The sequence below is a fragment of the Arachis hypogaea genome, chromosome 12 (assembly GCF_003086295.3).
Source record: "Arachis hypogaea cultivar Tifrunner chromosome 12, arahy.Tifrunner.gnm2.J5K5, whole genome shotgun sequence".
In the NCBI taxonomy this organism is placed as follows: Eukaryota; Viridiplantae; Streptophyta; class Magnoliopsida; order Fabales; family Fabaceae; genus Arachis; species Arachis hypogaea.
In genome coordinates, this window is record NC_092047.1 from 112716946 (window position 1) to 112740348 (window position 23403).

General features: G+C 37.1%; 3 protein-coding genes across 4 annotated transcripts; all 3 read left to right on the top strand.

Annotated features, from left to right (window-relative positions):
* Positions 1 to 377: 377 nt before the first annotated feature.
* Positions 378 to 8179, top strand: LOC112728351 (receptor-like serine/threonine-protein kinase At2g45590). Of its 2 annotated transcripts, XM_072209771.1 has the most exons (6): positions 378 to 754; positions 2709 to 4617; positions 4722 to 5024; positions 5320 to 6775; positions 6924 to 7248; positions 7527 to 8179. In XM_072209771.1, exons 4-6 carry the CDS (start codon positions 5478 to 5480, stop codon positions 8004 to 8006), a joined length of 2103 nt encoding a protein of 700 aa, XP_072065872.1. In that variant the 5' UTR covers positions 378 to 754; positions 2709 to 4617; positions 4722 to 5024; positions 5320 to 5477; the 3' UTR covers positions 8007 to 8179. The 2 variants fall into 2 exon arrangements, with proteins under 2 accessions (XP_072065872.1, XP_025634225.1); XM_025778440.3 differs by having other exon boundaries at positions 2709 to 5024.
* Positions 8180 to 13034: 4855 nt separating this feature from the next.
* Positions 13035 to 13442, top strand: LOC112730583 (uncharacterized). The gene has a single exon (XM_025780654.1). It carries the CDS (start codon positions 13035 to 13037, stop codon positions 13440 to 13442), a length of 408 nt encoding a protein of 135 aa, XP_025636439.1.
* A 1308-nt stretch (positions 13443 to 14750) lies between these two features.
* On the top strand, positions 14751 to 16768 carry LOC112730584 (uncharacterized). Its single transcript, XM_025780655.1, has 2 exons — positions 14751 to 15746; positions 16307 to 16768. Exons 1-2 carry the CDS (start codon positions 14751 to 14753, stop codon positions 16766 to 16768), a joined length of 1458 nt encoding a protein of 485 aa, XP_025636440.1.
* Positions 16769 to 23403: the final 6635 nt, after the last annotated feature.

The window sequence follows — 23403 nt, forward strand, 5'->3', positions numbered from 1 at the left end:
ATCTATCCTTTTTTTCTAATTACCGATTTTCAAGTATTCACCCTCTTCGGATTAGTCCCCAAAAAAATCTTAAATACTTTATTGGTAAGTAATCATTCTTTCATCTGATAATATCATGGTTCTGAAAATCGAACCGGACCGGCCAATTTAACTGGAATAACTGGGAACCGATCACCTAGTCGATCCAAGTAACATAAAAAATCGTCTGGCAAAAATTGGTGAAAAAACCAGTCGAACCGACAGTTAACTGGTGAACCGAAAGAACCGTCCGATTTTTTACGGTTTTTGGTTTGAAAGCTGAGATGCTAAACGGCGTCGTTTTGGCTTTATGAAAAAAAAAAAGAAAGAGAAAACGCGTAAATTGAGCAGCCACTCTTGAACCCTAAATTGAGCAACCACCTTCTTCTTCAGTCTTCAGTTCTTCACAAATCTCTCCTCTCTTCTCTGAGAAGTGAGAACCATAGAAGCAGTCAAGCCACCAATCGAGCAGCCATCGCAGCCCGCCGCCACCGCATCCGCAGCCACCACCGCGTCAGCCCCAACTGCGTCAGCCCCCACCGCGTTAGCCCCCACAGCGTCAGCCCCAACGGCGTCAGCCCCCACCGCGTCAGCCCCCACCGAGTCAGCCCCAACCGCGTCAGCCCCACCGCGAAAGCCCCCACCGTGTCCTTGTCATCTCCAAGCTCGCCTTCTCTGTGTTCGCTGGTGTCGATTCCTTTGTTGTCGCCGTTGCTCGCCTTCCTCCTCGCCGCCGGTAAGCCTCGCCTCTTCTGTTCGCAATTTCGCCTTCCTCCTCTGCTTGCTGGTTTATTGTTTGCTGGAATGAATTTATTTGTTATTTCTGATTTTCTGTTCATGAATTTCTGATTTATTTGTTTGCTGGATTCATGATTTTCATTTATTTTGATTTTCTGAGGTTATTTTGATTTATTTGTTATTTGTTGTTTCTGATTTATTTGTTATTTATTCATGATTTTGTTGCTGATGCTAATTGCTATTGTTTGCTGAGGACCTGAGGTTATTGTTTGCTTGTTGAAGTTGAGGAAGAGAAGGGATCAGTGTTTGAGATGCTATTTTGTTAAATTTTTTGCAGCCATGAAGTACCTGTGGTGGTTTTGTTAAATTTCTTGAAATAATTTTATTGATGATTAATTATGTTTTTTTTAAATATTTGAAATTATATATTTAATTTTTAATAATTTTATTTTATATTTAATTAAACCGGTTGAATCTCGATTGAACCCCGGTCGAACTATTAAACCAATAAACCAATTATTCCACCGGTTCATTGACCGGTTCGATTCTCACAACCTTGGATAATATCATAAACTACTTCTACTATATCATCATCACAAAAAAAAAAAAAAGGGTATCATCTACCAATTGCAAATGAGATAATTAAATTCTTTCTTTTCTATCAATTTGTGAAGCGAATCTCCACCTTAATAATTACTTCCAATATAACTCCTTTTTCAAATAAATATATAAAAATGCATGACTACTAAATTAATTCTAATCATTTTATTGAAGTTTTTCATACTCTAAATTTAAATATTCATCGTTTAGAATTTCTTTCTATTTCTTTTGTTTAATATATTAAATTTATTCACATTTAATCATGATGGCAATTAACATAATTTCACTTTCATATAAAACTAATCATAATAATATCTTTATTAAAGATTAAACTTCTACTCAAGTTTTGAATATGTGATACTACATCTAATAAAAACTAAAAACTCAAGCCAAAACCAAATAGAAGAAAACATTACTTTAAAAGGATACACCCACCATGGTCTATTCTAATTTCTAAACACAACCTCTTAAACGTTAGTTGCATTTCTTTTTTTTTTTTTTAAATAAAATAAATGTAAACATCAACCTTATTATAATCGGTTGGAATACATAAATTGGGACAACCTGACTTTTAAGAGAGAGAGAGAGAGAGAGAAAAGGGTGGGTCTCACTCCATTTACATCATGGATAGACTTATTTCATCTTTCATGTGTATAATAATTATAATTTTAAATTCTAACTGTATTAATTAATTAATTCGGTCAAATAAAATTTTATTTGCAAGTTTTTAATTTTACATTGACCCATGTTACTTATGACAATGCCATTTAATTTTTTATTTTACGAGCCTGAAAATAGGCCATGAGGAGTGAGGACACAACATCTGCACTCATCATAACTCACAAAACCACTAGCCTGTTTAATTCTGGTCACATCACCACATACACAATTTATTAGCCTCAACGTAAAAAAAGTTAAAGAATTCACACTTGTGTTCATACTATGAAATAATAAACAATATATTTATAATCTTTTAAAATAATAATATGTTCAAATATCGCATAATAAATATTTTAATAACTTTATATGTTACTTATCCTAATTTTTAGTACTACCATCTATTAATTTCTAAATATATTTGTCTCTTATTGAATTTACATATATTGTATTCATAATAAATACCAATTACACTAAGAAATGTTAAAAATTATTCAATAATAAATAAATTAAAATGACATATTTAAATTTATATTGACCCATCATTATTATAAAAATATTATATACATACTAAAAATTAATTATCAAATTTATTATTATGTATATATATGTGTATTTATTTAATTTATTTTAATATATATTTTATTTAGAGAGCTAATTTAACATAATTGATATTTTTTTGTTTTGTGGGTCAGTAAAGCGCCAGGTATCGATGGCTACAATATGAATTTCATAAAGAAATACTGGGGTGAGATTGGCCAAGAGTTTACTGCAGCTGTTTTGAGTTTTTTCAAAGTGCGAAGCTACCAACAGATGCTAACGTAACATGGGTGGCGTTAGCTCCAAAATTTATGGGAGCTAAGAAAATTAAAGACTTAAGGCCAATTAGTATGGTTGGTTGTGTCTATAAGGTGATATCCAAAGTTTTAGTGAGAATAATGCGGTCAGTAATGCCAGGTTTAGTGGGAGAGACGCAGTCTGCGTTTATCAAGGGTCGCAAAATACATGATGGTGCTCCCATTGCTTGTGAGACGGTCCAATGGTTGAAGTTGCGTAAGAAGCAGGCGGCAATTATCAAACTAGACTTTTAGAAAGCTTACGACAGAGTGAGATGGAGCTTTGTGGATGAGGTGCTCCAAAAAATGGGTTTTGGTCTTAGATGAAGGGCATGGGTGAAGGAATGTGTGACCACAGCATCTATGTTGGTGTTGATTAATGGATCACCAACCAAGCCATTCAGGATGGAGAGAGGTTTGAGACAAGGAGATCCGCTGTCTCCTTTTCTGTTCGTTCTGGTTGTCGACGTCTTGCACAGGATGGTGGGTGAGGCAGTCAGGAATGGGCGCATCTCTCCACTGTTGGTGGGTAGGGACAACATAGAATTGTTGTATCTCCAATTTGCGGATGACACAATTTTATTTTGCCCACAGGATACAGAAATAATACTGAATTATAAGAGGCTTTTGCGTTGTTTCAAGTGGATGTCTGACCTGAGTATTAACTTTGATAAGTCAAATATGATTTCGGTTAACTGTGAGCAGGAATGAGTGACGAATATGTGTGGTTTGTTGGGATGCGCCGAAACTACTTTACCTGTCAGGTATTTAGGAATCTCGTTAGGCGCAAACCCCCCGGTTGGTAAAGACATGGAAACCGATCATAGACAAGGTGGAAGATAAGCTCAGTTTGTGGAAAGATAAGTCCCTCAACAAAGCTGGTACTCATAAAATTTGTCCTAAATAGTCTGCCGATTTACTACTTAAGCTTGTACAAAATGCCAAAAGCGGTTGCAGAAAAGATAATCAGGCTACAGAGAAAGTTTTTGTGGAGTAAAGAAGATGAAAAAAACGGTATACCACTTGTGAAATGGGAGATGGTGCAAGCTCCGAAAAAGTTAGGCGGTTTGGGGGTGGGGGATGCGTTAATCAGAAATACGGCGCTTCTGTTCAAGTGGTGGTGGTGGTTTTTGAAGGAAGACTGTCCGCTGTGGAATAAGGTTGTCTGTTCTTGTAATCTCTTGAACCCTTCTGTAATGTTGTCAAAACAGCCATTAAATACCTTTAAGAGGTGGCTCGTGGAAAGATATTTGTCAGCTTAATATTAAAGAGCCACATGGGAGAGATATGATGATCAGTGGTTTGGCTATGGAGGTGGAAAATGGCAGACGTATTCGTTTCTGAGAGGATGATTGGCTACAAGGTGGTCCGTTGAAAGATAGTTTTTCGAGACTCTTCTCTGTTTCAAATCAACAAGGATCTATGGTAGGGGATTGTAGGTTCTGGGATGGAATAGAATGGGTGTGGAACTTTCAGTAGAGGAGAGAGTTATACTAATGGGAACTTGAGTTGCTCAATCAACTCCATGACCGATTGCGAGTAGTAAGAATGTCGACTAGTAGAGAGGATACAATTGTATAGAAATTTGATAAAATATGTATCTATTCTACTAATTCTTTTGTGCAGGTGCTGCAGAAAGAGACTCTCCCAGAAGACATCTCAAGCTACAGCTTCACTAGTGCCATTTGGAGGGGATTGGTTCCTCCAAGAGTAGAGCTTTTTGCGTGGTTTGTCCTAATAGGCAGGATCAACACTAAAGAGAGACTGAGTAGGCTAGGAATCATACGACATAGCGATAAGATTTGTGTTTTGTGTAAAAAAGAAATAGAATTTGTGCACCATTTATTTCTTGACTGTGAATTTACTTGGCAGGTATGGTGCGCTTGGTTGACGGGTGCAGACAGAGTTTGGGCTATTCCGAGGACTGTCAAGAACTGTTTGAGAGTTTGATGGAAGTGCCTGGTGGTAGTTCTAAGAGAAAGAAGTGGCAGATAAGATTCTTTGCGGTTATCTGAAACATTTGGTTAGAATAGAACAGCAGAATCTTCCAGAAATTGGAGACAAGTGTTGATGGAATCAAGAATAAGTCGTTTTTGAGTTATAAGGAATGGTGTGGCGTTGATCCGTTTGGTTGTTGATGATAATGTCGGAGATGACAACGGATTCCACCTCATAGTTATGTATCTTTATTTTGGTTTCTCTGTTGTTATCTTGTTCATGTTTGCTCCACTTTAATGTGTTGAGTTCACTTTCTTAAAAAAAAAAAGTATATAAGTGTTTGAAATTTTCACTAAAATATTATTATTCTTTTTTTTTTTTCCCTTTATGTTGGAATAGGGAAACTTTGAAAGCTCGATCCTATTATAGGAAAAAAAACAAAAAAGCAACAAGCACTCTACACTAATAGTCTAATAGACTTGAATGTGTAAATATATAAATAATTTTGATTGAGTTATCTAATTATTTCCAGATTGGTTGGCCCCAAAAAGAACGCAAACAACTAGGCTCATGATATCATAAAAGTTGCACTTACCCTCTCTCACTTTCATTTCATCACTCACACTCTCACACTCTCAACTCTTTTACACACATGAATGGTTAACGCATCTCTCCGCCTATTTTACCAAAATGCCCTCCCGTCCACCACCACTGCCACAACAACAACAACCACTCTCCACGGCGGCGCCACCCCTCCAACACAACCACCACCACCACAACCAAAGAATCATTCTCATCGGATCCCTCTCCCTCACCATCCTCCTCCTCCTCTCTCTCCTCTTCACCCTCCTCACCTTCCTCTACCGGAAACTCTCCCTCCACCGCACCACCCCCTTTCCCCACCACCACCACCACCACAACAACCACCGCCGCTACTCCTACACGCTCCTCCGCCGCGCGACAAACTCCTTCTCCCCGTCCACCAAACTCGGCCACGGCGGCTTCGGCTCCGTCCACAGAGCCACCCTCCCTTCCGGCGAAACCGTGGCACTGAAGCTCATGGACTCGCCGGGCTCCCTCCAAGGCGAACGCGAGTTCCACAACGAACTCTCTCTCTGTTCGAATCTCAACTCACCTTTCATTCTCTCTCTCTTGGGTTTCTCTTCCGACAGAAGAAACCGCAAACTCATACTCGTCTATGAGCTAATGAAGAATCGAAGCCTCCAAGACGCGCTTTTGGATCGCAAGTGTCCCGAGCTTATGAACTGGAAAACCCGATTCGACGTTGTAGTTTCGGTGGCCAAAGGGTTGGAGTACTTACACCATTGTTGTGACCCTCCGGTGATTCACGGTGACATCAAGCCGAGTAATATTTTGCTGGATTCTGAGTTTAGGGCTAAAATTGGGGATTTTGGGCTTGCCAGGGTGAAGGAGGAGGTTGGGGTTGTGGTGGTGGAGGAGGAAGTTCACGGTGGTGATTGTGGTGGGGGCGGCGGTGGTGATGAAGAGTGCGATCGTGGTTCGGTGGTGGAGAGTGTGGCGACTGGGACTACTGCTGGATTTGATTTGGAGAGGTCGCCGGAGAGTTTTGCGGCGGGGAGGGTTTTGGATTCAGATGCGTCTCCGGCGGCGGCGGGGACTTCGCCGGAGGTGGGGTTGGAGAAAGGTAGCGTCTTGTCGGATGGGTTGTTTGATGGGGTGAGTGTGGAGAGTGGGAATCAGAGGAGGAAGGGTGGCGGTAATGGCGGTGGTTCCGGCAGGGATTGGTGGTGGAAACAGGACAATGGTGGAGGGTCAGAGTCAGGGAGGGTTAAGGATTATGTTATGGAATGGATTGGTAGTGAGATAAAGAAAGAAAGGCCCAAGAATGAATGGGTTGCTTCTCCAAGTAGCACAGGTTGTGATGCAGAGAATAATGGTGGTGTTGAAGGATTGGATTCGGAGGCCAAAAACAAGAATAAGAACAAGAAGAAAAAGCAGAGAAAGAGGTTCGATCCTATAATGCACAACTACTTCAATTTTTACTAATGTATTGGATTTTATCTGTATCTATATCTGAATCAAATATTGCTATCTTAAACTTTTAAGTTTGATTGTATTCAATGCTTGTATTGTATTCCTATTTGTGCAAAATAGGTTGGATTGGTGGGCTTCATTGGATGAGGAGAAGGTGAAGAATCAGCCGCAGCAGAAGAAGGAGAAGAATCGGAAGCCGAGGGAGTGGTGGAAGGAGGAGTTCTGTGAGGAGCTGGCGAAGAAGAGCAAGAAGAAGAAGAGGAGCCTTGATAACAATGGTGGTGAAGCTTGGTGGCAGAACAAAGATGAGGACTTGGTGGTGGTTCAGGATCAGAAGAGGAAGAGGAAAAACAAGACCAGCAGAGGGAGCATTGATTGGTGGCTTGATGGTTTGAGTGGTGAACTAATCCGAAACAACAATGGCAGAAGGAATAGCCAAGATTGGGTGAGTTCCGTGACAGTGCACAAATACTTCAATTTTTTACTCAAATATGCGACTGCCATAATTATGTATAGTACCGGGTTGTATTTTAGAGTTTAGTTTTGATGCACTAACATTGATCATGTAATCATGTCTATTCTTTTAGATAACCATTCACGCCATGAATGTGAAAGGTAGTTATTTTTACTGACGTATCGTTATGTTATTAGATGCCCACTTAAAGTGCACCGAAATTAAATTCTTCGTACTTAATACTTAGTATTTGTATTTGTGCAACATAGGTGAGTGGTGACATACCGAAGAGTGGTGGAATCAGCAGCACTCCAAGCATGAGGGGGACTGTGTGTTATATTGCTCCTGAATATGGTGGTGGTGGCCAATTATCTGAGAAATGTGATGTATATAGTTTTGGTGTTCTTCTTTTGGTTTTGGTTGCTGGGAGGAGACCCCTTCAAGTGACAGCATCGCCGATCTCGGAATTCGAGAGGGCTAATTTGATTTCATGGGCTAGGCAACTTGCTCACAATGGCAGGCTATTGGATCTTGTTGACACTAACATTCTTTCATTGGACAAGGAACAAGCTTTGCTCTGCATCACAATTGCCTTGTTGTGCCTCCAGAGATCGCCTGCGAAGAGGCCGTCCATGAAGGAGATTGTGGGGATGCTCTCCGGCGAGGCTGACACGCCTCACTTGCCATTCGAGTTCTCGCCGTCGCCGCCCTCAAATTTTCTCTTCAAGTCCAGGAAGAAGGCTCGGTGAGTTCTATTAAGAGAGTGTATTGTTCATTAACTTGTAAGAGTGTATTTGTTGTAGGTCCAATTCTAATTTTATTCATCATTTGTAGAAACTAATGTTAAACAAAACAAAACAAAACAAAAAAGAGAAAAATAGTGATAAATCAAGTATTTCCCTTATAGGACTGTTTCTTCTTACCATGTTCTTCCTTTTTAATCTTAATTAACTTTTTGAGTTCATGATTTCAATCACATATTAGGGTTGTTTTTGGCAGCTAAATATAGAAATAGAGACAATGGATACATAAACAGTTGTGTCTCTATTTGTTTCCATTGTTTTCAATTTTTAACTGGACACAAAATTAGACAAATTTGTGGCACTTGGTCTAAATGGGAACACTAATTTTTACTTTGAAGCAATTTGGCACTTTTTAAAGCATATATGAATATGTATATGCCAAGTGCCTTCTTCTGACTCTAAATATTAAGAATTTCGTGATCATATTCTTCTTCTTTTTTTTAGTTGGTCTAATTTGTTAAAGTTATGTACAGACTATGCCATTGTTTTTGTAATTAGCATAAGTTTCAGTTGAGAGGGGGAACAAATGTTGGCCCCATTATTCCCTTTTTATAAGTGATTATGATGTTACTTTGTGCTAAGTGGAGAGTGCACTGTCTCTCTGATAACGAGATGAGAATCATAAAATCATTTTATCGTTAGTGGACCTATGACATGCATGCTTTGGCATTTTAGCTTTAAGCCCCTTGGAACAAATAAAAAAGAATTGATTTTTAAATAGGAAGGATTATAGAAACTTGACCCATTCTCAATGTTTCGAGTTATGGAGTTAATGTCTTGGGAGAGAAGAAACTCATGTCGGAATAGAATATGCTACAAATTTTCAAGTTGGATTAGTTGGACTATTAGTAATAAAGTTTTGATATAAATGATAAAGACGAAAAAAGAAAAAGGAAGGTTAATGCTAACGACGCTATTAAATTTTATCGTGTATTATATTTATAATAAGTTCATTTATATTTAGATTTCTCTTGATGATCTTTTTCAAAGTTTTCTTAGATTTTTTTTCTATTTCTAACCATCACTTTATGTTTCATTTGATTTGGTCTATTCTTCTAACTAGATATTTGTTCACATGTACACCTAAAATGAGATCTCACCGTTTCTAATCAGGCATTAGAAAGGGGAAAAAAATAAATAAAAACAATATCAAATGAATGGTTAAAAAAGAATTCATTAACTAGAACCATATAGAATACAATAAATTCTATTTCTGAATTAAAAACACAATGAATTAAAAATAGCTGGCTCTATATAAGGAAACAGATTACACCCCTTTTTAAATATTCAACATCTATAAACAATGTCACATTAGAGACCAATTTCTTGTTCTTGTATAAAATTTAAGGAAGTTTTGCATGTGATACTAGTTTATTCTATTTCTGAATTTGGCTGTCCTCACTTCCTCACTCTGTCACTGTCTCATATCATGTGATTTAAGGCCTCAGATAGATATCTATCTGTAAGATAGGAAACTTCAAACTTCCAATATATTATTATTAATGTACTGTAATCAGAAATAACAATACTATCTTAGTGACAATAAAAAATTATTACAAATAGTTTAAAATTATTTTATTTAATATTTATTAATTATTATTAGAATAATATATAATTTTAATTATAATAAATATATAATTATAAATATTATATATATAAAATTATGAATGTTATATTATATAAGATAATTTTAGATATTATTTTTCTAGTATTATTTTCAAAAATAATTAGTGGGTTGTGAATTCTATATGCTTGTATTGTATAGTGGCTGACCCTAACCATTGCTAGATTATTTTATTTCTGTCTCTCTCCTCTATTGATCTCTTGGTTGATTTTGTTCTTCTAAAGGGGATCTCAAGTCTTGTTTTCCTATATATTTGTATATTTCTTTTGATCATAATAAGATTCCTTTAAAAAAAATTGGTTGTGGACTCTGTTTAGTCATAACTCTTTTTATTCTTCGTATGAATTTAGCTAATAACTGTTCTCCAAATATTGAATATAAAAAAGTTTATTGAAAACACAAAAAATTAATATTTTAATGCTTTACGTTTATTATTTTTTAAAATATCCATTTTAAGTAACCTTGTTAAGTACCGTTAACAATTTCGTAAATATAGTTATTTTGTTTCAGTATTATTACTAGCTATTAAAGCTGATCTAACTTTCAATTTTTTATAGACAATTCTTTACCATGAAACAGATGATGATTATGCACAGAAATAGTTGCAATTCTATCTATGTCTGTCATCTCGCGTGGGCCAATGGTGCCTTAAAATCGAGAGTTAGGTGCATCATGTTTATTATTAGCTCTAACTGATAATGTTTCACCGGTGCTATGCTGTACAAAAAAAATTAATTATAAAATTAACTGTGGTTTTTTAATTTGATTATGGAAGTAAAAGTGGTGTTAAATTCGAACATGGGGAATACAGGTGCTTTACAGCCATGTGGTATAAATGGAACAACTCGGAGGGTTCGAGTTGCGTTGTATATTCTATTTCATGAAAAAATTGATAACAACAAACAACTCGGAGGGTCCGTTTTCTAGTTTCGGAAATTCATATTTGCTCAACCACAAGTCGGACCATGCGATTTCTTAAGCAAAATTTTAAAATCAAACAACTCGCATGGTCCGATTTATGTACTTTGAATTTTTTCAAATTTTTAACACAAATCGAACCCTCCGATTTGTGTACTCTAAATTTTTTTCACTTTTTTAAACACAAATCGGAGGGTCCGATTTGTGTACTCCCACAATTTTAAAAAACACCAAAAATTACCATATTAAAATATATCACTTATTTTACTCCCACATCAAAATTTTTTAGCCATTAAATGTGGATATAAAATATAATTAAAAATAAACTAAAAACATATATATTTACATACAAATTAATTATATTAGATATATATTAAAATTAATTATTAAAATTAGTTATTAATATAAAATATATATTAAAATATAAAATATATATTAAAGACAATTTAAACTATATATATTTATACACAAATATATAGAAACTAATTTTAATAATTAATTTTAATGTATAAATAATATTTTTGATATATGATGACCTACGATGCATCAACATAGGACACGTCAACACACAAATTTTAAAATTTTATAAGATACGAGGACACGTATATATATAAAATATAAAGTATTTTTTAGATAAATCATAATAATATTTTGATATTTTATTGATATTAAAATATAAATTAATTTTTTAATTATTTTTAATTTTTATTTTAATTATATAAAGTATTTAAAATATTTTTTATTTTAATAAATAATAATATATACTATTTCTAAATTTATTTTAAGAATACATGTTAAGAATAAGGTTAGACACGTTGACACGTAATGGTATTTAGATGTGTCCAAACGGAAAGATTTTTTTATTAAGACACGATTAGACAACACACGTGTATCGTATTCGAAATGTATCCGACACATACACGACAACTTAATGAAGTGTCCATATTTTATAGATGATGACTATTTTTTTTTATACGCATAATATTTTTACGATGTTTAGGACTTAATTATCTGTTTAGTTTCTGAGAAGGTCGCCAATTATGGGAAATGTATGTCCACTTACACTTTCACTTTATGATATGTGCTTTTTCGTCATTTAGTCTAACGTTCAATCGTGAGGCTTATTCTTATAACTTTTAACCACTTTAACCAAAGTCACTTAACAAAATAAAGTGAGAATATTAACGTCATCATGTTAACGAAATTCATTGAGGCTAATAGAAAATTTGTACTTTGTTCTTAACAAACCATCTTATCATGACTATTCATAAGGAAGCATTAATTGATAGACTATACATTATGGCTTTTGGTTCTTTCTTGTTTTCTTCGGTAGCTCCTTTGGCATGGGAGCCAATGCGAATCCAATGCAACTGTGGAATAGGTAATAGACATGTGAGTGAAAATCTTCTACGGTATGATATAGTAGCACACTTTATAAGATTAATCGAGAAAATACTAAGATCTATTATTTTCCGATACATGTAATCATGGTGACATAGGCGAAAAGAAAGTGTTATTTTTGAATGGATATAAGTTTATCTATGACACATAAAATAGTTGGTAGAATGTTAAACAAGTGTTTTTGTTAACCAAAATTGATGAAACTCATTTCTAATGTTAGTGTTTCCAAACAAAATTGATTAGATTTATGTCTATGGAATAACCACAAATATATTCAAAAGTTTAAGAAATTGAAAAATATATAGATGTGATGATTACTAAAATGATTAAGCCTTTTTTTTTCTAAGGGAAAATTAAGCTGCTATTAAGTCGAAAATGACTCCACCATTTATAAAATTCCATGAGACCAAATAATAGTTCAAATACATTTTAAGCCAACCCATTAACTCATTATCCGTTGAAAATGTTCAAAACTTTATAAGGCCTGAAATCCAATAGCTTTTTGGGATTATGGTAGTCCAATTCTTTTAATTATTATCTCGTTCGTTAAGTATGAATTATGTAAAAAAAACGGTGGGGGTCCAAACAATATTTTAAATTATCTCCTTCGAAATACCAAAAAAAATGATCTCGTTCGTTAATTTTGAAATTATTTTACATTGCCAAACTATCAATTTAACGCATAGTATTCTCACAATTACCAAAAAAAAAAAAAAAAAAGTTATAAGCATCAACCCAAAAAATCTGCGGAGTCATCTGGGTCAAGTTAACCCCACATCATGATGTCAAAACGAAAAATAAATAAATAAAGGGAGAAAAAAATGTTTCTTTTCTCCATTCATGCTATGCATTTTAGGCATCCATGATCCAACAATATTATCAATACGTAATAAATGACATAAATTTGTAACAACAAGTGCTCTGTTAGGGTTTTTTAGTGCTCTGTTAGGGTTTTTTAACGGAGTTCCTACTGTCGTCAATGCTACATTGCCAACGTCAATTAAATCTCAATACAAGTCTACGTAATCTGCATGGCTGAGACAACGAGGGATGAAGATCGGACCGAGGAAGACAACCGGAAAGGAGGTAGGAATGTGATTCAACTAAAAGAGGCAGACATATCAGAAGGTATTAACGCTTGCTCCAATAGTCTCTATGGCAGACTCTTTGCTTCCAAAACCTTCTCAATTGGAACCATGGGGAATGCTTTAAAGGCTATATGGGGAAACCCGGAAGGATTTAGCGTGAGTGACAAAGGGGATAATTCCTTCCAATTCTTTTTTAATAAAGAAGTGGATGTCGTGCGTATTGAACGTGGTTCTCCATGGCTATTCAAAGATTATGTGCTCCATGTCAAGAGATGGAAGGAAGATCAGAACTGTGATGAAGAGATTATTTCCAATTTTTCAGTTTGGGTTCAATTTTGGGGCTTGCCATAATCGTTTAAAACCCTCGAAGTTGGACGTAAATTGGGAGAGAAACTGGGCACAGTGTTGGAGGTAGGTAAATTTCAGATGCGAGGCAGAGAAACTAGGATTGTGAAGACCAAAATCAATATTGATGCTACCAGGCAAGTGAGAGATCAGTTAATAGTGGCAGGACCTAATAAAAAGGAGGTAGAAGTGGTACTACGCTATGAGAGACTTGGAAAGTTCTGCCGAAGGACACAGAGAGTGATATGGTAAAAGAGGATGACATTGGCGAATGGGTTAAAGCCAGCCAAGTGGGAACGCGAATCTACTCTGAAGGAGAAAGAACATTCAAAAACTCAACCAAAAACCAGAATAAGGCCACTCAACGTAAGAAAAAACCGGTCTTAAACTGCTTATTGGAAGAATTTGCAGGGATGTCAATGCAAGAAGGGAAACAAAGTTTGAAACCACAAGACACTGGTAACAGGGCAGCACCTGAGTCACCTCAATCAGCCAATTCTAGAACAGAATGCATGGAGATTATCATAGCTGGTCAGTCCAATACCAAGGAGGATGAAGGACAGCTTATACAATTCGCTATTGGGCAGTGTCTCACCACAGAGAAAGGTAGAAAGTGGAAAAGGTTAGCAAGACAAGGTGCTGCAAAGTCAGATACTAAAAGTGAACCAAAAAAAAAAGGTTGATGAGTAGTATAGCTGAAGGATCTACAAAGAAAGCAAGAATAGAGGATGAAAATGCAGTTGAACAGATGGTGGAGGGCGCCAGCATACAAATGGTACCCAAGGCACCATGAGAACTATAGTTTGGAATTTTTGGGGTTTGGGGAGACCCCTGACAATTCACACCTTAAAAGGGATCTGTAAATCCCACTCCCCCGAGATTGTGTTTATAAGTGAAACAAAGAACCAATCTCGACAGGTGGAAGCAAAATTTTGGGTATGCGGCTACGAAAACTGGCATATTGTTAACCCAACAGGAGTGGCAGGAGGACTTGTGCTAGCTTGGAAGGATAGCATCAGTGTTCAAATTATTAGTAGTGGAGAATTCTTTGTGGCAGCCGAAATTAAGGAAGTCGGAAGCAGTGAGGTATGGGCGTTCATTGGTGTCCATTTGAGTTGTTCGGAACAAATTCGATCCTTGCAGTTTGAGGAGCTTACAACAATGAGCCAACACCTGGAAGGAAAAGTGGTAATAGCAGGCGATTTTAATGCTATAACAAGTCAAGCGGAAAAGGAGGGTGGAGGCCAAAAGTCAGCAACCACCATTGCAACATTCACCAATTTTATTGATAGTAACTAATTAGTGGATATTGGAATGGTGGGGCGCCCTTTCACGTGGACAAATCGAAGACAAGGAGAGGATTTGGTGAAGGAGAGGCTTGACCTCTATTTAGTTGGGATAGAATGGAAGTTGAAGTTTCCGAATGCAGTGGTGCACAGGCTCACAAAGTCAGGCTCGGATCATGCTCCAATTTTGATGGAAACTGAACCTCAATGCTGGCATAGTAAAAGGCGGTTTAAATACCAGGAACGTTGGTGTGGAGAAGAGGATGTCATAAGAATTGTCAGTGAAGTGTGGAGAATGGAAGTTGTAGGCTCGGCTATGTTCTCCTTGGGCCAAAAGTTGAAAGTTTGTAGACATAGACTAGTTCAATGGCAGAAAACTCACAAAGCAAACTCCCAGAAAGAAATTGAGGACCTTCAAGCTAAACTAGAGGAGTTGCGGGTGGCTGGAATCAATAGGGGAGAGGAGGTTACCTGTTTGGAGGAGAAGTTACAGCTGGCATATTTGAAAGAAGAGAGCTATTGGCGAGAAAAATCTAGAGTCAAGTGGCTAAAAGAAGGAGATCAGAACACTAGATTCTTTCACCAGAAATTTCAATCAAGGATGCGAAGGAACAGAATTTGGAGATTAGTGGGGAGGGACAATGAGATTGCATCGAAACTTGAGGATATTGCAAAGGTAGCTGAAGACTACTTTTGCGATATTTTTACTTCTTCTTGTTCGGCTGATCCGAATCCATACTTAGAGGATTTGGAGCCTAAGGTTACAGCTTCCATGAACCGTAGGATCCAAAGGCCAGTAACTATGGACGAAGTCAAAAGAGCTATATTTAGTGTTCATACTCAGAGTGCTCCTGGTGATGATGGGTTTACAGCTAAGTTTTTTCACTTTTTCTGGGATATAGTTGGAGGTGACGTTTTTAAGGCAGTGAGAAGTTTCTTTCACAGTGGCAGAATTCTAAAAAACTTCAATCATACTCAAATTTGTTTAATTCCAAAGGTGCCAGATGCCAGTGATATGACTCAGGTACGACCAATCAGTTTGTCTTCAGCTATGTATAAAATTATTTCTAAAGTTATGGTGCACCGATTACAAGGTATTATGAATAAAATTATAAGCCCAAATCAGAGTGCGTTTCTCAAAGGTAGACTCATTTCAGATAATATTCTAATTGCCCACGAATGTATACACTATTTGAAAAATAAGAGAAGTGGGGCAGAGCATGAGATGGCTATTAATCTAGACATGAGCAAGGCTTATGATAGGGTTGAATGGAATTTTTTATGGTATATTATGGATAAGCTGGGCTTTGATGCTAAGTGGATTAACTGGACTAAGGAATTGGTAACGACTGTTTCTTACTCTGTCATTGTGGAAGGTCAACTTTTTAGCTATTTTAGGCCAAATAGGGGCATCCGACAGGGTGACCCCCTATCTCCATATCTCTTTCTTTTTTGTGCAGAAGGGCTTTCCTTCTTGCTACACAAGGCAGAGCAAAACAGATTAATTCAAGGAGTTCAAGTTAGTCGGAGATGCCAAACAGTTAATCACCTTTTGTTTGCTGATGATTCAATCCTTTTTGCAAGAGCGCACCTAATACAAGCCAAAGTATTCTAGAATTGCTAGAGATCTATGAGGGTTTCAGTGGGCAAAAAGTCAATTTGAATAAGTCGGCTATCTTTTTCAGTCACAACACACCTCAGAACACAAGACTAGCAGTTGCTCAGACACTAAATATTGAACATATTGGAGCACAAGACAAATACCTGGGACTGCCCTCTGTAGTTCAAAAATCAAAGAAAGCAACCTTTGGAGCTATCAAGGATAAAGTTCAAAAGAAGATTATGGGTTGGAAAAGAAGTCTATTGTCATCAGGTGGTAGGCACACGCTATTGAGAGCGGTGGGGGAGGCGATTCCTATTTATACACTCTCTTGTTTCAAGCTCCCAGACACGCTGTTGACTGAGATTCATAGCATGCTCTCGCAATTTTGGTGGGTCAAAAAGGTGCAGAACGAAGAATGGTTTGGATTAAATAGGACACAATGACGAGACCGAAGAAAGATGGAGGGCTGGGAATCAAGGACCTAAGGGCGCAAAATTTGGCTTTATTAGGCAAGCAATGTTGGCGCCTAATGAAATACCCTAATTCTACTCTATCAAGAATGCTCAAAGCTAAATATTTCAGATATACAGATTTCCTACATGCAGAGATAGGAAGCGTACCATCGTGGGGTTGGAGAAGTGTTCTTGAAGGCGCATGGTGATCGAGAAAGGCTTGGTATGGAAAATAGGCTCTGGCACTAATGTTCGCATCTTCCATGACCCCTGGCTCCCACCACCAGTGCCCCTTAATGTCCCTCAAAATGCACTCACAATCCTGTCAAATCTGCAAGTGTATTACGTTAGTGCGTTACTAAATCCTGATAGAAGTTGGAATAGAAATCTGATTGAGTCAATTTTTTCAATTGATATATGCAATAAAATTTTTTCAATCAAACCAACAGAAGAGGAGGATGAAGTTAATTGGTGCTGGACAAAATATGGTATATATGAAGTTGGGTCAGGATACAAAATTGTTTATGGATTCTTTCATTCTCCTACTTCATTGAGACCCCAGAACATACACAACAGAGTCTGGAATAGCATTTGGGAGTTGAAATTACCACATGAAATTAAGATTTTTCTATGAAAAAGTCTTCATGAAAAGCTTCCGGTGTTGCAACAAGTTCACAGCCGGTTCGCATCCACTCCTGCCACTTGTCCAAGATGCATGTTGAAGGCTGAATCAATTTCTCATGCTTTGTTCTAATGCCCCCTGTCTTCAATAATATGGAGTCTAAGCTTAATAACCCCTGACCTATGGATGAGAGAAGAAGAGACCTTTTTCAATTGGTGGCAAAAAGTCTTATCCTGGGCAGCGGCTCAATTCGACGGTAGACAAAAGACCCTCCTCATAGCGGCGCTGTGTTGGAGCACTTGGAAAGCGAGGAATCGGTGTGTTTTTGAGAAGGTAATAAGCCCGGCACCAGAGATAGTGAAAGAAGCCAGCAATTTAATGCGTGAACTCGTGAGCCATACCTGATAGATGCTGATAATTTTCTTTACTCTTACTTTACTCTTCTTTAAGCTCTTAGTCTTTCAGTCACAATTGGTGATAAATGGGAATACCCAATTCTTTTGTACTTCCTTATAGAAACACTTTTATTTTATATTAATAAAATAACATTTATCTTTAAAAAAAAATAAATGACATAAATTTGATGGTTTATAAAATGAGTATGTGAAATATTATATATTTTTTATTTAAGGTGCAAAAATGGTACGAAATATAAATTTATTTAAAAGAATATATTATTGCACATTTAAACAGTTTTTAATATGCAAATTTTTTTATTATTATCAAAGAATTTATAATTTTTTTTTTGGGTAGTTAGTATTATTATTTTTGTTGTACATGATTAACATTAATATAATTAATTTTTATTGTTGCACTGTATTTAGTCGTATAGTTTAATTACTGATTTTATTTGTTAATAATGCTTAACGAAGTGAGTTTTTAGTTTAAAAACTTAAATTTTATTCATCAAGCTATTAGTAAAAAAGTTTTTAAAAATTAAAAAAATAATAATAATCTTTTTAACTAAAAAGTAATAACAGAAATACAGAACAAACAAAAAAAAATAAAAAACAAGAAACTGCTTAAGAAATAAGACAGTTTTGCTAAATGCTACTCTCAAATTCTAAACTAATCGAAAGTTTTACTTGGTAAGTATGAGTCTTCGTCGCCGCTTTTGCCATGATGTCTGCCACAAAGATCAACTGGAGGTCAACACGTCATTTTTAAAACATGATGTCCTGAATTTTCAGTACCAAAGAATCAACAAAATCAGAGTTATTATAGAAATTATTGATAACAGTAAAGGCATCCACACAATCTATTTCACAAATAGCATCTCTTTGTCCAAAGTTCCAAACTAAAAGATATCCTCTCCAAATAGCAAATAACTCTCCTTACAGAATATTACGACTCTTAATCGTTCTAAAACAGTCTCGTTGCCAACCTCCATTCTAATTTATGCTAAGTGCTAACACAGGCAAAACCAACACGATCACCAATACTAGGATAATTTGCATCACAATTAATCTTAAAAGTAGCTACCGAGGAGAAAATTCATGAGCCACTAATGGTAGATGGGATAGAAATTCGTTACAACTCAAAAACATTTCAAAGCTCCCTTTTCCAAAAACAAAGTCATACTAGTCACCTTATTCAGTGGCCAAAACTCGTGTGGATGAAATATCTCATTATTCCTAGAACGCCAAATCCGCTATAGACTAGAAAAGAATCTAAAATGGCATTCTTTGCTATGAAACAAAAACCGGTTCATCAAATCTAGAGGTTTATTAGAAATCTCCAAAGCCTGCCAAACTAGCTGAGCTTTTGAATAGTCCCGAATACAATGAACAACCAGTTTCTTACCAGAAAAACATCATCGACAGCTGTCCGTCGGTGAGATAACCTCCTGAAACAAAAAGTAGCAGTGGGCAGAGCCTCCCTAAGATAAAGCCAGATCAAGAATTTATGTTTTTTCGGAACACGCTGACGCCAAAGCCAATTCCCCTGGTACTCCCAACCAAATTTCTTCTTACTGAGCCGCAAGTAATCACTACGAGAGTCATAAACATTTGACGTCGCACCACACCAAAACCACCCTACCATTGAACTTGCTTGCACATCCGGAATATAGAAAAGAATGTTGTTTTGCAAAAACTGGTTTAGAGGAGAATATATATTCTGAAGGTGCCACTGTCCAGATGACCAAAGATCAAAGATCCGAAAATCTGAATCAGAAATATGAACATAATCCATTTTATGACAAAGATGCCTCTCTTTTCTCCAATTAGAATATCGAAAGTTCTGGTTTAGATCCCTAATGCGCCAAACAAAGCCTTCAAGAGATCCCATGTTTTACATATACTCTTTCAAACATAAAAGTCTTTGTCTCGAGACCTACTAAAATAGTCTCCAAGAGAGGAACGGTATTTTTCCGCAACAATTGAACCCATAACTTATTTGAGTGATGAAAGATTACCAAACTATATTTTCAAGAAGAGCAACATTAGCACAAAACGGATCTCGAATCCCCATACCACCAACCTTCTTAGGGGTCACTAACACCTTCCAACTAAACAGATTCATGCCTCTACTATCATCTTGACCTTTCCAGAGAAAGCTCTGCATTATAGATTCTATCTTATTAGATATCCCTTTAAGAAAGAAAGATACTTGCATGCGGTAAGAAAGAATCGCAGCCACTACTGAATTGATCAACATAGTCTTTCCGCCTTGTTAAGCAATTTTCCTTTTCAGCTGGTTAGCCTCTCTCGAATCTTGTCCAGAATATCATTGAACGTTGCTCGTGTCACCTGAGAGTGACAAAGGGTAACCCCTAGATACTTGTCAAAGTTCTTGACAAATCTGATAGATGATACCCTAATAAAAATCTCTTTTCTTATTGTTGAGACATTCTTAGAACATAGCACTTTAGATTTCTCCACATTAACCTTCATCCCAGATGCAGTTATTCAAAAAAACCATTACATTTTGAACTTGCCATTTTTCAGCTTTACAGAAAAGAAACAAATTATCGGCAAACATCGAATGAGAAATTCTTGGACCCCCTCTAAAAACAACAACCGGCTTCGACAAGTCCCTATCAACTTGATGATTAATAAAACAGAACAATCTTTCCATACATAGCACAAACAGATATGGCGACATTGGGTCTCCTTGTCTGAGTCCCCAGCTATGAGTGAAGCTATTTAATCTCTCCCCATTTTACAGGATAGACAACGACGAGGCAGTGACACAACGCATAATCAGATTGATTATAGGGGTAGGAAAGCCAAAACTCCCAAGGGTATGTTCAGAAATCTCTAATCAACTCTGTCATAGGCTTTCTCCATATCAATCTTAAAGGCTAAAGTACCTTTCTTCGACTTTGTTTTCTTCATAAAGTGGATAACTTCTTGCGCAATAATAATGTTGTCAGGAGTTTTCCTTCCTGGAATAAAACCTCCTTGAAGGGCCCAACAATGTCTGTGAGATGAAAACAAAGTCTATTATCCAAGACCTTTGTTATAATTTTGTAAACCACATTATAGAGACTGATAGGTCTAAAGTCCTTCATGAAAATCGAGGCTTCTACCTTCAAAATAAGAATCAGGAGAGTTTTCATTATTCTCGGATCAATATCCATACCAGAGAATGCTTGACTAATCATAGTCCAAACATCAAAATCAATAATCTCCCAATAATCCCTTAAAAAGAAAGCCTGAAACTTATCAGGATCTTACGCCTTAATAGAATGCATACTAAAAATAGCCGACTTAACATCCTCCAATGTAATTGGCGCTATAAGATTACAGTAAGTATCCTCATTTAGGGAAGAAAGCGGCACTTCACCAAGACATTCCAAATCCACATTTTTCAATTGGCGGAATAAATTTTTAAAAAATGACTCAAATTCCCTGTAAAGGACATCCAGATTCGTTTCCCACATTCCATCCTGAAAAAAGAGACCATAAATTTTGTTATGTTTCTTCTACACCAAAGTCTGAATATGAAATAAATTAAAATTTTTATCTCCGAATTTTATCCATTGTTCTTTAAATTTTTAAAACTACAGAAATTTTTCTTACGCACAAAAATGTTATGTAATTATTAATTAATTATCACTCTTTTTGCTGCATAGAAGAATCTTTCATCATTTTTAGCCGCTTTTATAAGAAAATTAATTTAACGCTCTAACTCGCTTTTCCTAATAAAAATATTGTCAAACACTTTAAAATTAAATTTTAGAGAATTTTTCTACGCTTTCAAAAGTTTACCATATACCTACTGTTACGGTGGGTAACCGGAGATTAATGGGCCGGATGGCGTAGGTTGGCCCAAACGTGTGAGGGAGGTGGCTATCGAGTGGACCTGGTACTCGGTGTTCCTCCGTCCGACTTGTGCGTGAGAAAGAATGGGGGGTGGTACCTGCAAAGACACTCCGATGCTTAAGTTAGCAAGAGTGGGAGCAGGTTAGAATGTATATTGGAACTTAGTGATACCTGAGGGGTGTCAGGGTATTTATAGTGGTGAACCAATAACCACCGCTGGAGTAGTGCCACCTTTTTAGGTGGATAACCGTTCCCATATCTTAGGGGAGTTAAGATATGGCTCTATGAAATGGTTAGAGAGTTTCTAGGGGCAGTTACTCATTTAAATGAGTGTTATCTGCCAGCTGACCCTCGTATCCGACTTCCCAGGAACAGGTCGTGTTCAGTACCGACTTCTGGGATGAAGGCTGGTACTGGGGAGAGGGTCAACCCTTTGGGTTGGGCGTCTTTGCTTGGGTCCTGGGCCCTATTTATTGGGCCAGGGTATGAACAGTGCCCCTACTCGAGCCCAATTTCTTTTTAAGAGTTGGGTTCGAGTATTCAACTCGGGGTCTTGGCCGATTTGCGAGAGGACCGACGTGATGGTTTAAGAACCGACGTGATTTTTGTTTGACCTTTCGGTTCTGACGGTTACGTCTAATCAAGCGTCGTGTCCGTTGGGTGTGCGTAGGGATTTAATGGCCTTGGTAACGGTGCACCTTTATTAAGGATTGCCCCCATTTTACCATTATGCCCCTAACGTTCTTATAAATACTTTTCCCTCTCTTTCGTTGTTTCGTTTCTGCGATCTTTCAAAATTTCCCTGCATTCGTTCGTGTTGCATTTCTTGCATTTCGAAGGTTTTTACTTCCTCCAGTCTTGATTTCAGACTTAAAGGTTAGCTTTTTCCCCTTCTGTAACATGCTTTCTATTTGCGTGCCTTTATCTTGTAGGTAGATTGGTTTGTAGGCTTTAGTTCCGTACCCCTTCCCTTAGAGACCGTGTGTTGATTTTCCTTTTCTTTTGTAGGTTTCTTGTCACCCTTTTTAAGAAAAGAAAATGGCTTCCGTAGATGCTCTCTCCCAGTGGGTTGATGTTACGGTCCTAGGGGAGGAGCCCTCAGTTGATACTGAATTTATCACCCACCTTCGTACTCACTATAGAATTTGTACTTCTGAAGAAGATGAGCCGAAGTACGAGTTGGTAGTCCCGGGTCCAGAAGACCGGGTTTGCTTCGGGAGGGCCGACGAGACGGCCCCTCATTTCTTTTTTATGTATGAGAGTATGGTCACTCGTTTGGGCGTTTTTCTCCCCTTTTCAGAGTTTGAAATGTCTGTGTTGCGTCATTGCCGGGTTGCTCCCACCCAGCTTCACCCCAACTCTTGGGGTTTTTTGAAAATTTACCAATTTATCAGCCAGGCCTTAGAGTTCCCGACTTCTCTGAGGATTTTCTTCTATCTCTTCCACATGACCAAGCCCTTCAGTGGGTTAAATAATAAGCAACAGTGGGTGTCCTTCCGGGCCATTCAAGGTCGGAGGCTTTTTACCCTTTTTGACGAATCCTTTCATGATTTCAAAAACTATTTTTTCAAAGTTCAAGCAGTAGAGGGTCACCACCCCTTTTTCCTGGATGATGATTCTTCTCCCCGATTTCCTTTATATTGGCTGGAGGCCTCTCCCTGCGAGAAATATGGTCTGGACGACCTGGATGAGGTGGAGGCGGCCATTGTGGGGTTCCTCCGAGAAGTGTGGGGGAG

Coding starts and splice junctions, on each gene's coding strand:
- LOC112730584 (XM_025780655.1), top strand. CDS start 14,751: ATGGTGGGGCGCCCTTTCACGTGGACAAATCGAAGACAAGGAGAGGAT. Junction 15,747..16,306: donor ATGCCAGTGATATGACTCAG/GTACGACCAATC, acceptor CCTTTTTGCAAG/AGCGCACCTAATACAAGCCA.
- LOC112728351 (XM_025778440.3), top strand. CDS start 5,478: ATGCCCTCCCGTCCACCACCACTGCCACAACAACAACAACCACTCTCC. Junction 6,776..6,923: donor AAGAAAAAGCAGAGAAAGAG/GTTCGATCCTAT, acceptor TGTGCAAAATAG/GTTGGATTGGTGGGCTTCAT. Junction 7,249..7,526: donor GAAGGAATAGCCAAGATTGG/GTGAGTTCCGTG, acceptor TGTGCAACATAG/GTGAGTGGTGACATACCGAA.
- LOC112730583 (XM_025780654.1), top strand. CDS start 13,035: ATGGCTGAGACAACGAGGGATGAAGATCGGACCGAGGAAGACAACCGG.